We start from the raw sequence: 24,495 nt of genomic DNA, 5'->3' as shown, positions 1-24,495 counted from the left end.
TCGATCTCCTGACCTCGTGATCCACCCGTCTCGGCCTCCCAAAGTGCTGGGATTACAGGCTTGAGCCACCGCGCCCGGCCAGATTAATTCTTGAATACCTACAAGACACCAGAATATATTTATATCTGCTACTTTTATAATATGCTACGTTATATTTTGCATTCATTATTTCTGATCATCACACATCTAACCACCAAAACCAACATAAAGTGTAAATATTGCCTCATTTTATCGATGAGAAAAGCATGACTGAGGAAGCTTAAGCCGAGAAAGTATGGCTAAGGAGGTCAGATTGCATGTAGGTGGCATTCTTGGCTTCCTAAACCAGTACCAAGCTACTGTCCACTGCTCCCCAAATCTGAGCCCTACTCTGCTTCCACTGACATATCTGTGTCACACGCTGAAGGAGACAAAATGGTCCGGTGGTCAACAGGGCTGCGAATTGCACTTCAAATAAAATAACTCTCCGCGCATCTTCCCCAAACAGCTGCTCTCCTGCTATCAGTGAGAGTGTGTCACTCATCTGAGCTTTTTTTTTTCAAATATTAGGACAGGAAAAATGTAAGAAGCACTGTTTCTCGATAACTACTTATGCTTCAAATACACCCTCTGCTCTCCCTAATAGACAGAAGAAACTTGAAATTTTATGATGTATTTCCCTCATTCTTTTTTTCGAGCAAAACACATAGCATAGAGAAAGTGCTAAGAAAATGTAGGAATATCATGAGTTTTTATCTTTGAGTGACTAAAAATATGCCAGGTACTTTTCAGCACCTTCTATATAATTTATATCATTAGTATAGCTTAATGGAATTAATTTAATCAACTAATCCAATGGAAACCAATTAATCCAGTGGAAACCCAGTGAAATAAGCATTATCATCCCATTTTACTGATGAGGAAATCAAGAATCAAAGACATTAAAAATACTTAGGTTCCAGCTACCATGAAATAAAGGATATAGGATTTTTTTTTTTTTTTTTAAGAGAGATGGGATCTTTCTCTGACACCCAGGCTGCAGTTCAGAGGCACTGTCATAGCTCACAGCAGGCTTGAACTCCTGGGCTCAAGTGATCCTCCCCCTCAGCCTCCTGAGTAGCTAGGACCACAGGTGCACGCCATTGCACCCGGCTCCTCCATGCTATTAAGCTATTACAATAATTACAGTAATGGTGAGACTAAGAAAGGCAACGATGCTGTTAGAAAGACCATGTGAGGGAGTGCTTGTGAGCACATCATCTGCTGCAGATTTTCTGGGGGCAAACCTCAGCTGTGACACTGATAGTGAACAATCTTAAATAAGCAACTTCATCTTCATATGCTCAGTTTCCTCTTCTCTAAAATGAGCGGAATAATAGAACTTGCTTTATAGAGTTACTGTGGGAATTAAATGAGTTAATATGTGAATCACTTAGAGCAGTGCCTGCACCTACATGTCAGTGTAGGTGTGGTTATTAACTTCTCAACCCTTTTATATTTTATGCTTATTTCCAGGCCCATTTCAGATGTCACTGGATTCAGAATAGCTTTTTTTAAATCCCCCTTTTCCAATCCAGCACTTGCCCCAGCAGAGGGACTCTTTACTGCTTGCCATTCCCAGACTGTCTGGTTCATTCTCTTCCTGGAGAGCCATTCATGTACTTCCTGATGTTATGGCCATTTAAGTGGTTTATCTTTTTCTCTATTCATTCTTTGAGGACAGAGACTTTGTTTTGATTGATGTGTTCAAAGTGTACTGGAATGAACTTGACTGAGCATATGTTAATTTCAAAACTCCTGCTCCCTCGGATTACGCATAGAATTCCTTTTTTTTTTTTTTTTGAGTTTTGCTCTTGTTGCCCAGGCTGGAGTGCAGTGGCATGATCTCGGCTCACTGCAACCTCCTCCTCCCGGGTTCAAGTGATTCTCGTGCCTCAGCCTCCCGAGTAACTGGGATTACAGGCGTTCACCACCATGCCCAGCTAATTTTTCTATTATTACTAGAGACGGGGTTTCACCATGTTGGCCAGGCTGATCTCAAACGCCCAACCTCAGATAATCTGCCCGCCTCGACCTCCCAAAGTGCTGGGATTACAGACGTCAGCCACCACGCCCAGCCTCACATAGTATTCCTATTACAGTGTCTAAATCTGTGTTTTAAGTGGGAATGGTCTTGAGCCTTCCTTTCTAAAAGTCATGGCGGTAGTTTCCTGTTTGAGGCGTTGTCAAAGTTAGATTATCCTCTGTTACATATATCTATAAAAAAACAAAATCTGGAAATGAAAACTCAAAAATCACTAGCCTGAGTAGTAGTTGATATTCTAATTCTAGCTCATGCACTTCATTACTGATTTCTGATTATTTATTAATGGTCCAGTTAAAGCTTAGTAGTTACAAAGGTACTGCTGATCACCTCTGTTAAGACTCTGTAGCCTGAAGTTTGCTGTCTCTGTGGCCGTCTTTGCCTTTCCTTGACTGCATCTGCTATTGGAGCAGTAAGAGTGTTTACGGAGGATAACACAGTCCTAGCGGCAACTTTTTCATGTAGAGTGTTTGTTTCTATTAACAAATTATGATATAGTCATTTATCTTTTAAACATTATTTCTGGAGATCTAACCAGCAAGCTCTAACCTAGAGACAAATATTGAAGAAATGCAACCAATGCATACAATGTGGCCCCTTCTCACTAGACTTTACCACTTGCTGTTATTAACCAAAACACACTCCCAGGTTCTTTCAGTATATATATATACTATAAATATAGTCTATATTCAGAAGTCTATATTCAGAAGTAAGTCAGTACATATTCTTCTGTGGCTTCTAAATTGCAATGATGCCTCTACACATTTAAACTTTTCAAGTAATTCCATGTGAAAGCTTGCTGCTTTGGTCATTCCATAACTCTCTCAATTAAATTAGCTTATCATTAGTTAATTGTTTTTATTTTTCCAGCCAGGGCATTTTCTGATCTTATGTCCAGGCCTCTTTTAACTCCAGCAAAGCTTCTTTGTAATTCCCTTGCAAGCTAGAACAGAAAAGGCTCTCCACACCAGCCCCCATTGCTCAAATGGACAGAAGATCCAAAGAACACAGTGCATGACTTTGTCTCCCAATTGGAGGCTCCACGTCCCACACCTTTAATTGCCTTCAAACTCCTCTTCGTTTTCAATAAACAGTTAGCAGTGCTACTTTCCTTAGATAAAATGAATGTTATACAGGGCTCTGACAGATCTGCTTTTAACAACAAACACTTAAAAGAGATTGTTTTTCATAATTCCTTCCAAAGAAGATTATACCTTTGAATATAGTCAGTACCACCCTGATACTGGAAGCCCTCGGAGAAAGTGAGTTGGCTGTGAATCATCATGATGAACTGCATGATCCGTAAAGATCACAAGGATTTTCAGATGATGGGCCGTCAGAGTAAACACCTGATCTCACATTTTGCATAGATTCTGGCTGGCAGTGGAGGACTTGAAAAAGAGGCCTATTAAAGAAGTGCCCTCAAGAGTTCAGGAAATATGGCAAGAGTTTCTGGCTCCTGGAGCCCCCAGTGCCATTAACTTGGATTCCAAGAGTTATGACAAAACCACACAGAATGTGAAGGAACCTGGACGATACACATTTGAAGATGCTCAGGTGGGTGTACGGTGGGCCTCACATCACAAATGTGCTTCTGAGAAGGTGACTGTTGGGTATATTAATTTTATTTTCATTATAAATGGCAGCTATTTCTGACATTTTCAATTTAGATAACTGTAAAACAACTTTAACTGATCTAGGAAGGAACAAAGACACATTAAACTGAATAGATTTTTAAAACCTGGGAATATTTTCTAAGTTTGACTATTTTTATATGAAGGGACATATTTGAAATATTTTAAAACTCTTACTTCATTTTCTACTCTGTTCCCCCAATAAGTGAGTAAACATTATCTAGTGATGGCCCCCATCTCAGTAAAAGATTTTTTAAAACATTTTTTTAAAAAGATTTAAAATCTTTAAGGCATCTTCAATGTAGAGATTCCAAGACTCTGACATTCCTGAATTATTCATTATTATAAATTATTCAAACTGAATTAGCTTAAAGTTATGTCAAACTCAAACCAGTTTTATCTCTGGTGAAAAAAAAATCAAATATTAGATTCTGACATTTCTTAAATTTTCAAGTTAATTTTTTAGCCTACAGAAAGAAAAAATAAAGAAAACTGGTTCTAATTTCCTAAGACAAATTGTTAGTCATCTTTTCTCAAACTGGATCTTAATTCCCTTTGTAAAAACAACTTGAATTTCTGCCTTCTCTCAAAAAGTACTGATACTCAAGAAGAAAAATCAACTTCTTTTGAGGGGATAGTGTTTGCTGATAATGTGGTATTTTATTTTATTTTATTTCATTTCATTTCATTTCATTTTTGGAAACAAGGTCTCTTTCTGTTCCCTATAGTGGCATGATCATGGCTCACTATATAGCCTTGGCCTCCCAGGTTTAAGCAATCCTCCTACCTCAGCCTCCCAAGTAGCTAGGACCACAGGCATGCACCACCATGCCTGGCTAATTTAAAAAAAATTTTTTTTTGTAGAGACAGGGTGGGTCTCCCTATGTTGCCCAGGCTGGTCTCTGACTCCTGGGCTCAAGCAGTCCTCCGACCTTAGCCTCTCAAAGTGCTGGGATTACAGGCATGAGCCACTGCACCCACACCTTAATGATGTGTTGAAGTTGGCTTTTAAATCAGAACGTGCATACTCCATAATTTCTTAAACTTCTTTTGGAGAAGAATATTAATTCTAAAAAGTACCTTTTAAAAACACACACATTACTAAAATAAAATATAGAAGAAAAAGAATGAGATACATGAATATCCTTCCTTATTTCCATGCTCTACAGAAAATATATTTCTCCTTGGCTTTCATTTAAAGAAATCAGCAACTGTGTAGAAAACTAACATGACTTTTAACAGCTGACTGGATACCTATCCCATGTGGTTCAGCCATGGTCTCCGATGTAGAAATGATTACACTCTAGAGAGACACATGACAGAGAGCAGACCAGAAATTCTGGCCCTACTGCTCACTTCTCCGCTGATCTTTCTTTCTTTCAGTCCAAGATAAAATGTCAAGCATCTTTCTAGAGGCAACAATGTGTAACATGTTTGGAATGCCCTTCCTGAGGTTTAAAAAAGAACTTTTTTTGGTTATCGGTGTCACTTAAAAATATTCTTGCCTAAGAGGATCCTCTTTTCTTATAGAAAAAAAAAATTTTCTCTAGAAAACATTACCACTTGGCCCTAGATTTATTTTTCAGTTAAGCTCAGATATTTAATTCTAGTTTTTCTGTGGTTTTTAAAAAATCCTATCGTTAGCTAAATTGCCTGGGTTCTGATTTCAGCTCTGCTCTGTGACCACTTCTCGATGCCTCTGTTTCTTCGCCTGTAAAATGGACATAATGGTTACCAAGCCTGTAGGGGTTTTGTAAGGCTCACACGAATACAGGAAAGCACTTAAAAGAGCACCTGCCATATACCCAAGTATATCTGAGCACTTACTACCCACACCCCATGCTTCACAACATATTTATTATTCCTTTAATCATCACAACAATGCATTTTATAGATTAGAAAATTAAGGATCAGAGAGATGAAAAAGTTGGCCTAAATCTACCCTATTTGTAAGAGGTAGTTCTTGAGCAAGGTAGAATCTGAATTTCAAAATGCTTCATTCCAAAACCAGCCATTGCTCTAGTTTTCAAACAAATTCCCATACAGTTCCAAACTTAACATTCTTTGAAGATCACCCTTGGGCTAGGTCTTGAGACTTAATCCTGAATGTCTTTAAATGGGTTTAAAGTAACTTCAAATTATTGCTGCTATGTTTAAGACCAGAGAACTGGAGTCATTTCTTGAAACAGGTATTTTCTTCAAGAAAAAAAAAAGAAAGAAAATTTGGACATTCAGAATACTCTCCAATAGTTCCAAGCTCTACACCTAACTGGTATTTCACTAGAATAGGAAGATCAAGACACATGTTAGCTCCCTGAGCTGCAGCAGACCAGAGTAGAATCTCCCTAGATTGGGTCAAGATTGAATTGAATGAGTACCTTTTTCCTTTTTTTTTTTGACTTCTTTGTCTACCAAAATTCATCATCAAAACAGAATATTGCAAACTTCTTAGGGGTGAATGATCAAATATTTACCTAATCTGTCACTGAGTAAGTAATAAGAAAGAACACACAAATTTGGAGACTGAGCAATTAAATATCACAAAATTTATTTTTGGACTTGTGCTCTGACCCAAGGTGGGTGTGGAAGACAATTTTCCATGCAATTTGTACCAAAGAGATGATCTCATTCATCTGGGCAGTTGGCACCCTTCCAGTAAATGTGGAGGCCGAAAGTATCCAGGGTGATTACTCAGTCTAAGTTAACATTATTCACTTCAGGCCTGGAGTAATTTTAAGAGACAACAAATTTAGTTGTATTCTCTAGTGATCTATATAAGTCAACAACTTGATTGGAGGTTATTTTCTGACATTTTATTAATCAAATTCCATTTTTTTAATGACTGGATGTGATTTGCCTCCTCAGTAGCTCCTAAACCAATCTAAACAATGATCCCGTGAATGAGATATTGAATTTGAAGATCTAAATGTCCTGTAAATAGAAGGTATTCTAATCAGCATTGTTGTTACTATTTTTAGCTGCTACTAGATTTGTTCTTTAGCCATGTGTGGCATCATAATATTTTACTTTTCCCAAGAAATAATAAAGAAGCGCCTCAACCATTATTTCTTTTTAGGAGCACATTTACAAACTGATGAAAAGCGATTCATACCCACGTTTTATAAGATCCAGTGCCTATCAGGAGCTTCTACAGGCAAAGAAAAAGGTATTGGTTTTTTTGTGAGTTGTTTTTTCTTGACCTAGTTCTCAGTTATAATTATCTGGAGTAATTACCTCTGCTGAATCCAGGGTATTGGACTAATGGTAAGTGAACATACTCCAAGACCCTCCCCCAAACCTTTGCATTTTATAAGGGCCATTTAAGTTGTTTCTGTTTGTTTATTGCTTATTGTATTACTTTCTGTTTGTTTGTTTTTGCAGATGTTCATGCTTTGCAAAATTTATTAGAAGCTGTTTTCATGTTTCATGTTAGTCTTCTGTATGCCTAGTTTCAAGGAATCAAAATTACAAAAAAGAAAAGAAAGTAACAAAGTCATTAGGTCAAAAACTTCAAGAGGGGTTTCTTTGCTTAGTAAGCTAGAATGTATGTCTTGAACCACAGGCCTCATAACTGAAAGTAGACTCACCTTTTTCAATAATAGATGACAAAATGTAGGAGTGTTTGCTTCCGAATATTTTCATTTGGCATTTATCCTGAATCACTTAATATCCCTGTGATGAATTTTATACACCTAGCATGGTAGCCAACCACATTATGGGAGCATTGTAGTAGACCTCACTATTCAACAGTGTTAATAATCAATGTCTCTCTGTTCGTATCTCCTTATGCAATCGATATAACAGGGAAGAGAAAACCTGGACATAAACATCAACACCATTCATTATTTTTAATGTTAAAATAGCTCACAGCTTCTTGAAATTCTGAGTTTAAATTATAATTTTGTGTAGTTCATGATCATCATATAGGCTAATAAGATTTTTTTAAGTCCATTGCCTTTACAACTGGAAATGCATACTTTATAGTAACACTATCCAGTACAGCAGTCACTAGCCACTTGGGGCTGTTTAAATCTTAGTAAATTAAAATTATATAACGTTGTAGCCAAATTTCAAATACTCAATAACCACAGCCAGAGACTTCTGTATTGGACAGCATAGAATGAGATTTCCATCCTTTTGGAAAGTTCTATTAGACATTAATGCTCTATAGAATTAATGATGTTGTCAACAGAAATTTTTTCTGATAAAAGTTTTGAGGAAATTCTGAGGATATGCTGCTAGATTTTTAAATATTTAGGCTCTGCAAATGTCAGTATAAAGCCTTCACATATCTACTTCATTTCGGCTTAATTTGATTTTGCTTGAATCACACCATGTTGTTTGTACAAGGGAAGTTTTTGGTGTTAGCACTAATGAAAGCAGAGCCCATGTCCTGTGAGAAGAAGCCTCCCTCGGCAGCTCTCCTACCTCCATGGGCCTTCTGATTTAGAACATGGATTTGGCATTGCATCATTTCATTATCCTGTCTTTTTCTGCTCTGTTTTCCTTGCTTTTTTTTTTTTTTAATCTTCCTTTATTTCCCTTCACCCTATCCTACCCCACATACGTAAGTCTGGAAACTCAATGGATCGCAGAACATCTTTTGAAAAATTTGCACAGAATGTGGTAAGTTTTGTTTTTTGAGGAATTATGAATCATTAAGTCCAATGAAATTTTTCCAATTTTCCTTTTTCTAGCCCTGTTGCCCACCTTGCATTCTTGATGTAACAGCAAAAGTGTTTCTTTTATTCAAATTCAGAACTTCATGTTTTCTGCTTATCTTTCTGTCCCATCCCTTTCCAGAGTAGAAAAAGATGTTACATGTGAACAAGTTCTGTATAGAACTAAAGTTTGAAAAGAAGTTTATATTACGATATATAAAAGGAAGGAATAATAATTATTCTTTATATTTTTATTTTTATTCCTCATATTCCTTTCTTTATTAAAGATAGTGCATGTATTTCTATGCTCCTTCCCTTAGCCCTTCCCGAGGCTTAAAATATTAAGAACAATGAGGGTTCTATGCTTTTTATTTCTGCAGAGAGAAAATGATCTACTAAGCAGTTTAAATCTAAAGATTTTATGAGTGGTGGTTGGTGACAAGATATACCCCACCAAAGACCCACTAGCCTGCCTTTCTTACTCCTTATGTTTCAGGAAGGTATTGAAAACTGTTGCATACATCACCTGAGAAACCAGTAGTTTTCCTCCTAGTGTTTTCTTAGTATCTTGCCATGTGTTTTGATGATATATATTTGTTTGTAAGATTCTTTTTTTTGTATTGTGCCAGTGCCTTTGGAACTTTCTGACATTGTGTAAGCTCAAACTAAAGCCTTCAACACATTTATTTTTATAGGGCAGAAACATCCCTATTTTCCCATGCCATAAAAACTGTACACCAACACTGAGGGCCAGCACTAACCTGTTATGAAAAGAGGTAGAAAAATCTTGGTTTATACTCAAGTTTGTCTGCATTGTCTGTTGAGTTGTGTGGTTAAGCTCCATGCTGCTGTGTGTGTGTGTTGTGGCTTTTGCTGTGATGGCCAGTTCAGTGGAGTTATGTGTGTTGAAATGTGAGCAAACTGGATTCAACAAAGATATGGCTTTTGTTTTCAGTTTCCTTCAAGGATCTTTGTGGTGGGGAATGTTATTCACTTCTACTTGTGAATTACCATTGCAACGGTACACAGAGTATTTGAAAGAATTTGAACAGTAATATATACTGTGAACATTCAATGTGATTGCATGAGTTAAATGGATAGAGAATGATGGACTCCAGGAATGAATCACATTGTAAATAAACTTTATGAAATTTTGGCCAGCACTATTGGAACCTCTGTTCTTTAATAGAGAATTTTCTGGAGCATGCCTTGTAAGTCACCATGGGGCAACAAAGATAATGTCAAAAAAATCTCCAAGATTTTGCTGGAGAAAGTGACTATCAGATAATAAGGTACTCTGTGTACTGTTTAAGAAGTATTTCAAGTTAATCATTTTCAAATGTAATGCTGACAGAATATACTATTCTTGAAATTACAATGGAAATTTCTGTGATATAATTTAAAACAGTGATGCAACCCAGGGAAGATGGAAAGGGGAAGTCAAATGGTTGTCTTTCTTCCAACATCATGTCTAACCCACTTCTCAAACTCTTAAAATAGCACCATATGGTCACACACTGCAAACTTTAAGAAAGGGCCAACAGGAAATAAGGGGAAGAGAGGACTGATCATCCACACCTTCAACCAAAATTCACACAAATGCCACCTCTGTTCCAAACTGTGTGCTGTGTCTTGGGACCATGTAGAAAGGATGGACTTACAGCCATGTCCAACCCTTTGAATGCAAGGACTTTTTTGCTTATCTGTGGTGGCGGATATTATAAAAATTATGCCTGGCCCCTTTTTTTTAAGATTATTTGTCGTTAGTGTTTAGTGTTTTTTATGTGTGGCCCAAGATAATTCTTCTTGCAATGTGGCCTAGAGAAGCCAAAAGGTTGGACATCCGTGGTAGAGCTTGATTTCAAAGGTACCCAATGGTATAGACAAAATGTTAGGATGTACAAGAGAAAGATAAACAACTTCTACTGGGTGTTAGGTAGAGGAGGGAGGGCCCATATGTAATCTGAGAATTCCCAGAAGTTACATTTAACTGAATTTGGAGGATTTCACTGGACCAAGAAGAGCAACTACCTTCTTTAAAAAAAAATGGAAAAAAAACTGGAATTACTGAAGGAAAAGAAGTTGAGTACCATCCATACATACACACACACACACACACATAGACACACACACACAAACCATAATAATAACTTTCAGGCACTGTTGCTTAGTGTTAATCCTTTTCCATCCAGGAAAATAAAATGCAATCTTTTTTATGTAATACTTTTATTTGGGTATTATTCTGAAGAAATGGAGTAAGGCAATTGGAAAGGTTCTCTGAATTTCCCCTTGGTTTATGTTCCATATTTACAACTTAAGGGTCAGCAGCTATATCAAGCATCTTAGATCTTCACATACTAAATTTTATCAGACACTTTTATAGGATCAATAAAATAATTTAATGTAAGACAAAGAATGGGTGATTTTATTACAATCAGATAGACTTAATGGAGTAAAGATGGAATTTACATAAATATTTTAAAGGAATCCTCTATGCAGGTTGCTTTGGTACATACAGGGAGGCTACAAGGTCAACAGTATCTCAGAAAGAAATGGAATAGGGGAAAATAGTAAACAAGTATGTAGTCTAGGAAAATAATGGAGAAGAACTCACATTCATTGAGTATCTGCCATGTACCAAGCTCTGCACTGGGCGCTTCATAATATTATCTAATTTAATCCATGTGCTGACTCTGTAAGGTAAGTATTATTACATCCATTATTTTACCCATTTTGTTGGTAAGAAATTTAAAGGGTCAAAGGAGGTGCAGCGTTTGCCCAGAGTCACATAGTTAGCGAAGGAGCTGGGACTGACTCCAAATGTATTTTGTTCCCTAATGCTATTTCCATGGATCCACCCTGCTCTTTGACATTCTCCCAACTGACAAAAAATAAATAAATCTTGCCACCTGATGATACCCTCCTCCCCAGTCTGGGTCCATTTCCAATGCGTGTCTATTTTAGTAAGTTAATTTACATGTTCCAGCCTAGGGTTTTTATAACCGATGTTAGAAAAATGGCATCGTTGTTTTTGTTTCACCCCAGAGACAAAAATATTTTGCTAGCCAGCTGTTCCAGGGGAGTTTTTGTTAGTTACCCAGACTCATAAACACTTACTAGCACTTTGGAGAAAAATTATAATAAACAGCTGAGGATTGCATTGCACTTTCAATCTTCCAAAAAATATAGACTCCTTTTTGTTTGTTTTGTTGTTGTTTTGGTCATTGTTTACATGCACAACAATCCTGGGAGGTAGTCAGGCAGGTGTCACCTTTCTTCACAGACAAAAAACTGGGGGTATAGTGAGGTGAGGTCACCCTCGCCAGTATCTCTCAGCTGTTGAGTGTTAGAGCCGGAACTGGAAGCAAGCTTTTTCTTTTACTTTAAATTCATTACTCTTTTTAGGTTTTTCTTATTATTTTCATCAGTCCCAAAATGGGTATGATAAAAGTAACTCCCATTTGTGTAATGCCCACATTGTGGTTTGTTGTCTCAGGAAAGCTCCTTTTCACTTCTTGTTGTTTACTCTTTTATTTCTTTATTTTTCTTGCTATCAGAGAAGTCTCTTAAGGTTGGTCTTGCAAGGGTTACTATATCCTCTCATACCTTTAAATGTTATTCTTACTAAGTTGACTTTATTCTCTTTCAAAAAAGTTCATATGCTTTAAGGATTATGAAAATTATTTTCTTCATCACCATCATTAAATCCGACACCACTCTTCAGCCATTAAAATATCACAGCATCTGCCGGGCGCGGTGGCTCATGCCTGTAATCCCAGCACTTTGGGAGGCCGAGGCGGGTGGATCACCTGAGGTCAGGAGTTCGAGACCAGCCTGGCCAACATGGCGAAACCCTGTCTCTACTAAAAATACAAACATTAGCCAGGCGTGGTGGTGCACGCCTGTAATCCCAGCTACTTGGGATACTGAGGCAGGAAAATCACTTGAACCCAGGAGGCAGAGGTTGCAGTGAGCAGAGATCATGCCATTGCACTCCAACCTGGGTGACAAAAGCGAAACTCTGTCTCAAAAAATAAGAAAAGATAACATGATAGGATAAGATAAACCATAGCATCTGTCTGCTACACAAACATTAAAGAGGAACAGATAGAAAACAAAGGAAAAGCAGGGTAGGATGACTGATTAGCCACACCTTCAATCAAGATTCATAATCAAGTGCCAACTGTGTGACTCACCTCCTGTCTTGTCTTTGTGTGAAGTAGAAATTAAATCAGTCTGGCTCTGGGCTACAAAAGTAGAAAAGTAAAAATGAATTTTAGAGAGTATTGATGTTGAATGCCCAGGGATTCACCTAATCTAATCTCCTTTTGGAAATATTTTCACCTGATCTTAATGAAGACAGTTATCTGTAGAGGCTTTAAAGGAATCAATAGAAAAAAGATGATGCCTCCTTGGCTGTCCCATTCCCTCTGTTCTGGTGTATTTGTGCTGGGGCTTTGAGCTCCTAACTGTGCCTTGGAGACCGCAAGGAATGATCAGAAGTTGTGGAGACTCTGTGAGAGAAATTCAACAGGAGTGGGTTGGCTCTGAAATCAGTTGATCTTTAGGATCAAATCTGTTTTTTTGTTGTTGTTGTCGTTATTGTTGTTTTGTTGTTGTCGTTCAGACACAATTTCACTCTGTCACCCAGGCTGCAATGCGGTGGTACGATCTTGGCTCACTGCAACCTCTGCCTCCGTGGTTCAAACAATTCTCCTGCCTCAACCTCCTGAGTAGCTGGGACTACAGGTGCCCGCCAACACACCTGGCTAATTTTTTGTATTTTAGTAGAAATGGGGTTTCACCATGTTGACCAGGCTGGTCTCGAACTCCTGACCTCAAGTGATCTGCCCACCTCGGCCTCCCAAACTAGTGGGATTACGGTGTGAGCCACTGTGCCCGGCCCAAATCTGTTTTTAACTCTGCAACTCAATTGTTTAAATGTTGATAGGAGCAAATGTAAATGTACATCCTCTTATTTGAAATATAAAACAAAGAAGATACAATACTTAGTTCTTTTAGAATGTTCTTTTGATTAAATAAAATTGAATGATTTATCTAAGGCCACTGTGGAATCACTAGTTAATACAGCCTTATATAGATTATATGTAAGTGGTAACATCGTAAAAAGAGCCTGGGCCAAGGAATTTCATGTGTTTCTATTTAGGTTTGAAACCTAGTCCTATATATTCTAGCCATGTGAATTTTAAAAAATCATTTAAGGCCGGGTGCAGTGGCTCATGCCTGTAATCTCAGCACTTTGGGAGGATGGCTCTAGGCCAAGAGTTCAAGACCAACCTGGGCAACATGGCAGGACCCTGTCTCTACAAAAATAATAATAATTATAATAACAATAAAAGAAAAAATCATTTAAACTGCTGAACCTCAGTTTCTTCACCTCTAGACAACTCTCTCTACCCAGACACAGCTCCAATTAGCATTTTGCACAAATAAATATAAATATTTAAGAATTTGAATTGTATTTAAATATTCTTTTGAAACATTCTTTATTCACTTAAAATGCATTGTAAATGTCTTCCAAATAATTGAGTATTCTTCTACCTGATTCTAATAAACCACGCAAAATTCCTTTGAATGGATATGCCCTGTAATTTTTCTAATCATCTATGAATGGACATTTAGGTTGTTATTTATTTATTCGTTGCTTTTATAGGTCAAAGTATGATAAAATCCAAGTTATATATTGATTTTCTTTTCATAAAAAAAATTGAACTGCTTAAATGGAATGTAAATTTACAAGGGAAGAGACATCTATTTATCTGTTTTTCCCTCTTTTGTGTCTTTATTTTTTCCTTCATGCAAGAGCATACACTAGAGGGAAAAATAACTTATTCTGGAAGGCGGGGATCAGATGTTGTATTCCTGATTTCTGAAACCAACGTGTTACACATTAATGACAGGCCTCCACTGCCAATTAGTCTTCAGTCAGTGAAGAACTGTAGCTACCTTCTGGGAAACTTATATCATTTTTTTTTAAGACACTGTGGAAGACTCTAAGGATAGTTTCTAGTTCCTGGTCAAATGATTTTTAACTTGGTTTTGTTTGTTTGTTTTTTGGTGTTTTGTTTGTTTGTTTGTATTTGTTTTTAGACGGAGTTTCACTTTTGTTGCCCAGGCTAGAGGGCAATGGTGTGATCTGGGCTAACAGCAATCTCCGCCTCCCGGGTTCAAGTGATTCTCCTGCCTCACCCTCCAAGTAGCTGGGATTACAGGCATGCACCACCAGGCCAGGCTAATTTTTTGTATTTTTTAGTAGAGACAGGGTTTCTTCATGGTGGTCAGGCTGGTCTCAAACTCCCGACCTCAGGTGATCTGCCCACCTTGGCCTCCCAAAGTGCTGGGATTACAGGCATGAGCCACCATGCCCAGCCTAACTTGGATGTTATTAAATGTAAAATCTAGTGTGCAATTTCCCTCCATATTCTAATAACCTATAAAACTTATAAAACTGTAAGTTGGAAACTACCCTCTGCATGCAGTGTAAACCTGTGAATAATACAGGTGCCACGTTTGGGAATCATAGCCCCAGCCCAGCTATGGGGCCAGGGTAGGAGCAGTGCAGTGTTGAAGGTACTTGGGCAGTCCCTCAGCTGCCCATTCCCGGCACGTTTGGGATGGACCTTGGTTCTGTTCAGGATTGAGCCATGTCACTCCAGGCTGAGCACTCTGGACTTTATTGATTGGACCTACACGCACATTAGTGTAAACAGGATATTTTGGAAAGGGTCCTAGGACAACTGAAAGGAAAACATATGAACTTGCCACTGGATTTTTTCCTCATAAATAATCCCAATAGAAAAAATTGACCTGGTGGCCTAGGATCCATGCATCTGCTATGTTTATATCATTGTTTTTAGATACCATTATACTAGTTTCTAAATCATTCATTCATCAACAGCTATTAAGTTTTGACTAAGTGTCGGGTTATGTGATACTCTTTGTGGTTAAAAAAGACAGCTTGGCTGTCCTTACTTTCACTTCCCTTGATATCAGTTTCTACCACAATAAAGTAGAGACAAGCCTTAGAGTATTCAGAAAGGTCATTTTCTAGATTACACATATATTAATGAAGTTGTAGGCATGGTAAGAGCTCCATAGAGTGAGTCAGATCCTCAGTTGACATGAACACCCATCATAATGAAGCAGATTATCTGGTTCGCAAAACATCCATCATAGGACATAAGCAGACTTGGAGCTTACGAGAAGGAAGGTTTTGATTTTACATCTCTGCCCCTGTGAATTTACCTTAAAGAAAGACTTTGTGCATATTATTTTAGGGTTGAGTGCTATGGATTCTGTTGCCTGGGATTACAGATACACTAATACAGGTAAACTATGCTTAAAAATTCCTACTATGGCCGGGCACGGTGGCTAACGCCTGTAATCCCAGCACTTTGGGAGGCCAAGGTGGGCTGATCACAAGGTCAGGAGATCGAGACCATCCTGGCTAACAGGTGAAACCCCATCTCTACTAAAAATACAAAGAAAAATTAACTGGGCGTGGTGACAGGCACCTGTAGTCCCAGCTACTCGGGAGGCTGAGGCAGGAGAATGGCATGAACCCAGGAGGCAGAGCTTGCAGTGAGCTTAGATCACACCACTGCACTCCAACCTGGGCGACAGTGCAAGACTCTGTCTCTAAATAAATAAATAAATATATTCCTACTACACCTTCAGTGAAAATAAGTTATAAACTGGCCATTGAGTTTCCCCACCATAGATATTACCAGCAAGCCTATGAAGTGTGTCTGCTCAAAGATGAACTATTTTCTCCTCTTTCTTCTGCTGTGGACCTGAAACCATCTCATTTGTCATTTTGTAGTTGGCAAATATGGCTATCCATCTTATTTTATTGAAACTGGTGGTGATGATAACTTGCCTGAGGAAGCAATTTTAGTCTCCCTGCAGCGTGATGTAAATCAATTGGTGTGCAATGTATCAGACCATGTAGCCTAATTGAGTTCGGACAATATATCTTCATTTTGCCCTGGTAGCATCGTTAGTTCTTAAGTTGCTGCTCGAGTTCTATGAGCTCTGAATTGTATCGTGGGTTTTAGTCAGTGTCCAATGCAGCCCTGGGGCTTCCTAAGGAATGCTGTGGGACTGCCGAGTAGACACTCCCCGTAGTGGAAAATGTCGCCCCTGCTGCTACATATGCCAGGGGCAGAAGTTTCTACAGCATTTCCCAAAGTATTGTGTTCCAGTGAACATGTCTTGGGTTTATGCCAGTAGCTATGAGGCTTCAGCCAGAGACCATCCTGGGTGCTCTGTATGATAAGTTTACAGCCCAAGAGCATGCATGTATTCAAGCACTACTAGATTATTTTATTCAACAACAACAGCAAAACAGTTATTGGGAACCTACTGTGGGCCAGGCACTTTGTTCTGAGAATGGATAGGTAAGACAAAGCCCCTGCTCATAAGAAGCTTATACTTTGCAAGAAGACAGATATGAACACAAATTACTACTTTGGGGATACTACTAACATGCGCACCTAGGTTGATTCATTCTGCTCATGCAAGTTAACTGTTCAGTGAACAGATCTGGCTTTCCACTAACCTCCTTAATGTAAATCATGATAGTTTCTCTTAAAGCAGTGCAGAGTAGGCAGAGAGAGGAAGAGTTAAGACCTAAGCAAGAGACCTGCCCACTAAACAGTAGGGCCCTGCAGGAGAGAGAGAGACAGAGCAAAGGTGGCACAAGAAAGAGGGTCTGAAGATGGCAAATTCAGGCAAGGATTACTGTGGAGGTTTCCAGTTAGAGAAGCAGAGTACAGAAGAAGGTAATCAAGAACATATTCTGTGCTCTGGATTTACACATGGGCCATCATCATCTACACAGCAGATGAGGGCAAGCTAGGAGAATCTAGAGATAGGAGGATGTGTTTGCAGCATCGGCAGCTACTGTAGTCATCTGCACATTGGATGATAACAACAAAAACTTGGGGCCGGGCGCGGTGGCTCAAACCTGTAATCCCAGCACTTTGGGAGGCCGAGACGGGCAGATCACGAGGTCAGGAGATCGAGACCATCCTGGCTAAAAACCCCGTCTCTATTAAAAAATACAAAAAAAATATCTAGCCGGGCGAGGTGGCAGGCGCCTGTAGTCCCAGCTACTCAGGAGGCTGAGGCAGGAGAATGGCGTAAACCCGGGAGGTGGAGCTTGCAGTGAGCTGAGATCTGGCCACTGCACTCCAGCCTGGGTGACAGAGCAAGACTCTGTCTCAAAAAAAAAAAAAAAAAAAGCTTGGGTGGTAAAGTAGAAGAAATGAAAGCAGAAGAAGACTTGTAGCACCAATAAACATTTTAGAACATGTTTGAACCAAGTTGTCACACTGTCTCACTTTGAAATCATGTTATATGACCATTAGCTCATTATGTTGCATTATCACTTTGATTTTATTTGATGATATTTGAACTTGAATTATTTTTCAAAGTGATCTGAATCTCATATTAGGGTACAAAATTGTAGCTCAGTAAAGCAAGGAGATATAGGACTTATATCTTATATGTAATGTACTCTTAGCATTTCTACATTTGGCACGGTACCTTGCAGATGGTCAACTCTCAATCTCAATTTATGTCATTGAATTAAACAGCATTGAATAGAATGAAAAAGAGTTAAGCAGAATTCCATCAATGGTCTAAAGGGTAATATTTGCACATTATTTTTATAAATTTGTTTTAAGTATCTAGGAAAAAGATGAATGGAAGTTAAGTTGATATAAAGTTTGGATTTATTATGATGTCCAAATTTAATTTCCACCAAAAATAGAGTCATATATTAATTATTTCTAGTTGTGAGGTCACTCACTAGGCAGCCCTGGGTCATCAACAAGTCATCTCTTTCAAAATCATTTTCTCTTGCTTATTCTAAAGACACATGTAGCATCATATATATTCATTACCATTCTTTTATGAAGCATCTTTCAGAAAAGAAAGCCATTTTTATACTGATGACAAGCTGTGGTTTTAATTTATTCTTTTCCATAATTTTTGCTAGTACCCAGAAAGCAATAACACTAAAATAGACAATTTAAAATAGCGATACATTAGACATCTTTATCTAAATTGCATCCATCTATAAGCATGGATGCATTATGTGTATAGCTACAGAAACCTTGGTGCATTTTTCATATGTTTTTGGCTGATACTATACACAAGCCCAGACGGGGCAAAATCCGATGTCCTCTTCATTGTGCACCATATTTTGATGGCTGTTGTCATTGTTTTTGTCAATGGCCAGTATCTAAGAATAATAGGAACACACAGTGGACAATCCTAAATACACTACATATATCTGTAATTTCAACCAGCAGAGGCCATTACTAAAATAGGCTGTGGCAGTTATTGGAAATTTAAAGCACATTCTCTAGAATGCTCTATTATTTCTGGGGGAATAAAAAGTTCATCCATCAGTTTTTTGCCTCTTTGAGTCATGCAGATTTTATTTTGGTATTAAAGAAGTTTTTCATCTATTTCATCAGCCAAAACCGAATTCCCCAATGGACATGGGCTCAATTACTACAAAGGAGAATAACAAGCCCCTATTTTCAACACTGTTCACCTGAAATAGATCTATTAATATCTAACAAGAATATATTCCTAACATGAGATAAAAAAGATTATTGGGAGAGCTTTCTCTTTTCTGACTGTAAAACGTAAATCTTCAAGGTACTTTCAGGAGATACTGGGAATGATAAAATTTTTGGAGTTTCAGAACTGAAAAGGAACTTAGAGGTCCGTATTTCCCCAGGTCCAATCCTCAGCCCATTGCAAGAATATTTTCTGTAGGCTCAGTGACAAATGGGTATTCAGCATTTGGCAGCTCCTAAGTATCTGAGATGTGGTACCTTTAGTCAGCAGATCATTCCGTCTCTTAGAAATCCCTTCCATAATCCACTTTTCTGTAACTTCCAACTATTAATCCTAGTTTTATTTCCTGAAGCCACCGCAGAGTAATACAAGCCCTTTCTCTAGATGACAACTAGTGAATTGCTTGAGGTGTGATTTACATCACCTCCCCCAAGTTTTCTTTTTCTTTCCCTTAGTTAAAATCTCTACGTTGGCCAGGCACAGTGGCTTGTGCCTGTAATCCCAGCACTTTGGGAGGCCGAGGCCAGGGTTTGTGGGGATCACTTAAGGCCAGGAGTTCAGGATCATCCTGGGCAACATAATAGATCTGGTCTCTATAAAAAACAAATTTATAAATTTAAAAAAAACTCGACTTCATTTTCTTTTTTTCTTTCTTTCCTTTTTGTTTCTGTTTTTTGTTTGTTTGTTTGTTTTTTGGTTTGTTTTGTTTTGTTTTTTGAGGCAGAGTCTCGCTCTGTCATCCAGGATGGAGTGCAGTGGCGCGATCTTGGCTCCCTGCAGCCTCTGCCTCCCCGGCTCAAGTGATTCTCCTGCTTCAGCCTCCCAAATAGCTTGGATTACAGGCATGCGCTACCACACTTAGCTAATTTTTGCATTTTTAGTAGAGAGGAGGTTTCACCATGTTGCAAGGCTGTTCTCAAACCCCTGACCTCAAGTGATCCACCCACCTTGGCCTCCCGAAGTGCTGGGATTACAGGCGTGAGCCACCGTGCCTTGCCTACCTCATTATTTTTCTAAGTGTGGTCCAACTATCCATACCTCAGAAATCACCAGGGGCTTGGCAAATGCAGATTCTGTAACCTCATCTCTGATTACATTAGAACTATTCTTTTTCTCTGCTCCATATTGGTTTCAAGCATCCCAAAACCATGCCGTTTAAAAATCATCACACAAATAGAAGTATTCCCAGCTGATCTCTCCTTACTAAACATCCGTGGTTCTCACTTGAGATGCATCAGAATCACCTGGAGGGCCCATGCTAACACAGATTGCTGGACTCCATCTTTCAGAAAGTCTATGTAAGTCATTTACTGATGGATCCAATTCCAGAATTTTCATGTTTAACCAATTCTCAGTGATGCTGCTGCTGCTGATTTTAAGGCCATACTCTGAAAACCACTACCCTAGACATACCAATGCTCTCCACTTTCTCCATGGTGAATGTCAAGAGCACACAAATGTCACAGCTGAGAGGCTGCTCTCCAATTACGTCCTCACATTTCTGCAACCACCCGTTGAACTGTGTAAGAGTCCGTTTTTGTTTGTTTTGGTCCATTTGTTCCCACAGCTGTTTATAATTAAATTTATTGCATATTGCATGTAAGTACTTTATTAAAATAAACCTGTTGAAATTTGAGTATAAAAAGAAAAAGATATTTCTTTGAAAACTAAGCTGAAGACAAAAAGACTTGATAAAGTAAAGATGTCTTAAATGTTGCTAGTAAATTAAATCAGAGTGACACTTACAATGGGAAAGTGAGCTTCTAATGTTTTCCCATTTAATAATTTCCTGTTCTTTCATCATCCTGGTTGCTCACTTTGTACATGTGCTCCAGTTCTCCAGTAGGCCTCATAATCATAACTGAACATAGTATTTGAGATATGGCCCAGCCAGCATAAAGTGGGAATATCACCTCCTTGGCTTTGTATACTATAACTTTTAAAATCTAACCTGAAAATTGCCTCAACTTCCCCACTGTAGTCCCCAACCAGAGCATCATGTAATGTCATTTGGGGCTTAAAACAAAATACTTTAAAAATTGGATTTTTTTCTCATGTGCTGAGATTAGTTGTCCCTAATTTTGTCTTTTGCTGCTAGGTTTCTTTGTTCATTATTTATTTACTTCTCACTTTAGTGTACGTTGGTTCTTTACCCTTCTTTCTACTAAATTTATCTTGTAAGTTATAGTTCATTTGTATAGCTTTACATAATTTTTTGAAGCATTTCTTTGTTACTCAGTCTTTTAACCAAGGTTATAAGCGGATCATACATACATTTTATCAGAATTTCATCAGTTTAATCATTCAAATTACTGATTAAAATGTCATAAGGAACAGGGAGGAAGACAGAATTCCACTGCCCTAATAGCCTTGAAGGTATTCAAGGTGATTACCTTCAATCACCTTGAAGGTAATTGTTTATTTAGTTATGAAGCACATCTTTCTCTTTTTCAGTCACAGAGATACTGCAAACACTGCTGCATGCCTTACTTAGCCGAAGATCTTTTGTTTAAAGCAAGTTCCTGTCCTCAAATCTGGTAAACTCCTTTTTAAAATGAGTAAATGAGCATCTCTATGACAGACAAAAATGTAATGTAGGGTCTACAGGGAGTTCCCTGCAAACATATAATGTTGTAAGAGCAACACACCATTAGAAGAATGAGAGAGGGACTTAGGCAATTTTAACAAAAGAAATACAAATAGTAAATCGATATATGAGAAAACAAAAAAGAAAACCTATTGTTATTAATACCGAAGTAAAATTCAGAAGGCAGCACAATCACTTTTTCCTCCAAATAGATTTGTTTTGTTAATATGATAACATCTAGTATTAGAAAGGGGTTAAGAAAATGGGTGATCTTGTACAATGTTCATAAAAGTCTGAATTGCTATCACTTTTCGAATAGAATTTGACAGAATTGCCAAAAGGTCAAAAATCTCTCACTTTGAATCAGTAATTCAAGTTCTAGTAATTTAATCCTAAAAAAACCCCAGATGTTCCCACATATAAAAAATTTTTGTTGCATTATATAATTGTCAAATATAGAACACAGTCTGAAAGTACAACAATTGTGAATTTCTTAAATATATCAAGACATATCTACTGTTGGAATGTTATACAAATATTAAAAATTAGATTTTAAAGCATTGGCTTTTGTTTCTTTTAATGATACCCATATTTGACATTTTTTTAAAATATTAATTTTTCTATTGCTCTTTGCAGAGCAGGGCTAACCCATGGGCAGTGTGCCCAGAGTAGCCACATTTGACCAACACATATGTGTGTTTGTGCATATTTGTATATGTGTGTGTACATATATATGGTTACTGTATAAACTGTATTTGTGTGTGTTTATATGTGCATAGAACTGAAATAACATAACAATACATTCCCTTATGTGCAATGCAATCTGATTCTTAAAATGTATTCTATACTTAATTTTTTTCTAAGTGTTGGTAGCATCTCTCTAAATTGATTTCTTTACCAACTAATTCATTTAGTTGGTAAAACAGTATTTTAAAAGAAACATCTATAACATGGGTAATTGAACAAAATGTAATCTCTTTAAACATGTATCTGTGTATAAAAAGGTAGAAGGACATAATAGAAAGTAAGTGATCATATTTCAAGTAATACTTATTTCTTCTCTGTTTTTCTATGTTTTCTTCATTTTCTTTAGTGAACATATACTACTTTTATTATGGAAAAATATTTTTAACTAAGAAAAGGAAAGTATTTGGCTATACTTATTCCTTCTCAATTCTCTTAGGAAGCTAGTGACCAGTACTTAAATGTATATGCGTTCATGAGCTATCTCCTTTTAGTACATAGTACTAGAATAATTTTCAGCATTCAACATTAAATATGACAGTTCCAAAACTAACTACAGAATTCTCTTCCTCTTGTCCTTTCCATCTTAAATCTCAAGAATTCAAGCTTGGCCGGGCGCGGTGGCTCAAGCCTGTAATCCCAGCACTTTGGGAGGCCGAGACGGGCGGATCACGAGGTCAGGAGATCGAGACCATCCTGGCTAACCCGGTGAAACCCTGTCTCTACTAAAAATACAAAAAAACTAGCCGGGCGAGGTGGCGGATGCCTGTAGTCCCAGCTACTCCAGAGGCTGAGGCAGGAGAATGGCGTGAACCCGGGAGGAGGAGCTTGCAGTGAGCTGAGATCTGGCCACTGCACTCTAGCCCTGGTGACAGAGCGAGACTCCGCCTCAAAAAAAAAAAAAAAAAAGAATTCAAGCTTATCTTTAACATTGTAGGAACCCACCCACTCTCCACAGTTTTATAAAAATTATTCACTGTGTTTCAGTAAACTCATTTGTAATTTTACCTGGAAATACTGATTTCATTTAAATCATGCAAGAGTTTCCCAAACACCTGGCCTAGCTTGAATTCCTCTTAGCACCTGCCTACTTGAAAAGATTCTGATTCTATTAGTCAATCTGTTAATATTTAGAGTGTGACCAGTGACCCTCCTCCCTCTCTCCACCATGCTTCTCCTCCCCCAAATTAAAAGTTAATTCTCCCAAGAGCTTGGAATCTCATTACCCTGATTTCTAGAAATTTATTCCCTTAATGAGATTTGCAGCCAAAGAACCTCAACTCTTGCAAATAATCAAGTACTTATTTGGAGACTGCTCTAATGTTAATGTTGTTTAACAGCTGTGCGTTATTACTTCATCAGGCCGGATGACTTACAAAACCATGTAAGAAGGCATATGAAAGCACTAATACAGGTTCTACCAGTAAGAATAATTCAAAGAGGGAACTGGCGGAGTTTAGGGGTAGTGAGAAGGCTTCAGCAAGGACATAGATAAGAAGTGCATCTTTGAAGAGTGGATAGGGTCTGAACAGGTACATGCACAAACAGGTGAGTAGCACAGAGAGCAGCAGGCACGAGGGCCAGCCAAAGAACTAATTCGTGGGTAACAGTCAAGAGTCTGACAGGCCATGGAACCCAGGTAGTGAAGGATTTGGAAATCCAGGCAAAGATGTTTATATTTACAAGTGAAACAGAAATTTTCAGCTTGAGAGTAAAATAACAAACATCTAGCATCCCTTAGTTTAGACTCTGCTAAGAGCACTCCCCGTCCCTGGTTCAATAAGTGGGGGGAAAAAGGGTATTTTTCAACATGAGAGTAAAATAACAAATGGATAACATCCTTTAGCTCAGACTCTCCTAAAAACATTCCCTGTCTCTGGTCCAATAGCATCTCATTTTACCACCATATGGTCAGCTCTTTTTATTAACACAGCTGTGGGGTTGAGCATCTGGTGAGACAGTTGGATCACATAAACCAGTGGAAAGGCAATGACAAGATTTTTACCTTTCTTATTCCCAGTTCATCTCCATAGTCTCTGCCGCCTACAAAGCACTCAAGAATATACGTCCGGGTCTACAGCAACATATGGGAGACACTCGGGGGCAATGGCTGGAGACAAGCAGGAATTGTAAAAGGATAGCGAAAATGGAGGTTACATTTTTTTCAAAAAAAATCTTTTTTTTTTTTTT

The 24,495-nt window shown here is 38.1% G+C and overlaps 1 protein-coding gene across 5 annotated transcripts in view; it reads left to right on the top strand.

The window, feature by feature from the left end:
• Positions 1–24,495, top strand: part of RGS7 (regulator of G-protein signaling 7) — a 590,904-nt gene that overhangs the window by 550,478 nt on the left and 15,931 nt on the right. For 2 of the 5 annotated variants that reach the window (XM_011955683.1, XM_011955681.1), the window contains 3 exons: positions 3,433–3,619; positions 6,773–6,862; positions 9,053–9,133. In XM_011955683.1, the coding sequence (XP_011811073.1) occupies positions 3,433–3,619; positions 6,773–6,862; positions 9,053–9,127 (352 nt within the window). In that variant the 3' untranslated portion in view covers positions 9,128–9,133. Of the gene's footprint in view, positions 1–3,432; positions 3,620–6,772; positions 6,863–8,268; positions 8,323–9,052; positions 9,134–21,434; positions 21,512–24,495 lie in introns of all 5 variants that reach the window. The other 3 variants (XM_011955679.1, XM_011955680.1, XM_011955682.1) reach the window with 3 other exon arrangements.

The sequence above is a fragment of the Colobus angolensis genome, unplaced genomic scaffold (assembly GCF_000951035.1).
Source record: "Colobus angolensis palliatus isolate OR3802 unplaced genomic scaffold, Cang.pa_1.0 Scaffold40, whole genome shotgun sequence".
NCBI classification, from domain to species: Eukaryota; Metazoa; Chordata; class Mammalia; order Primates; family Cercopithecidae; genus Colobus; species Colobus angolensis.
Note: the sequence above shows the minus strand (reverse complement) of the source record. Positions and strands in the feature narration are given on the sequence as shown.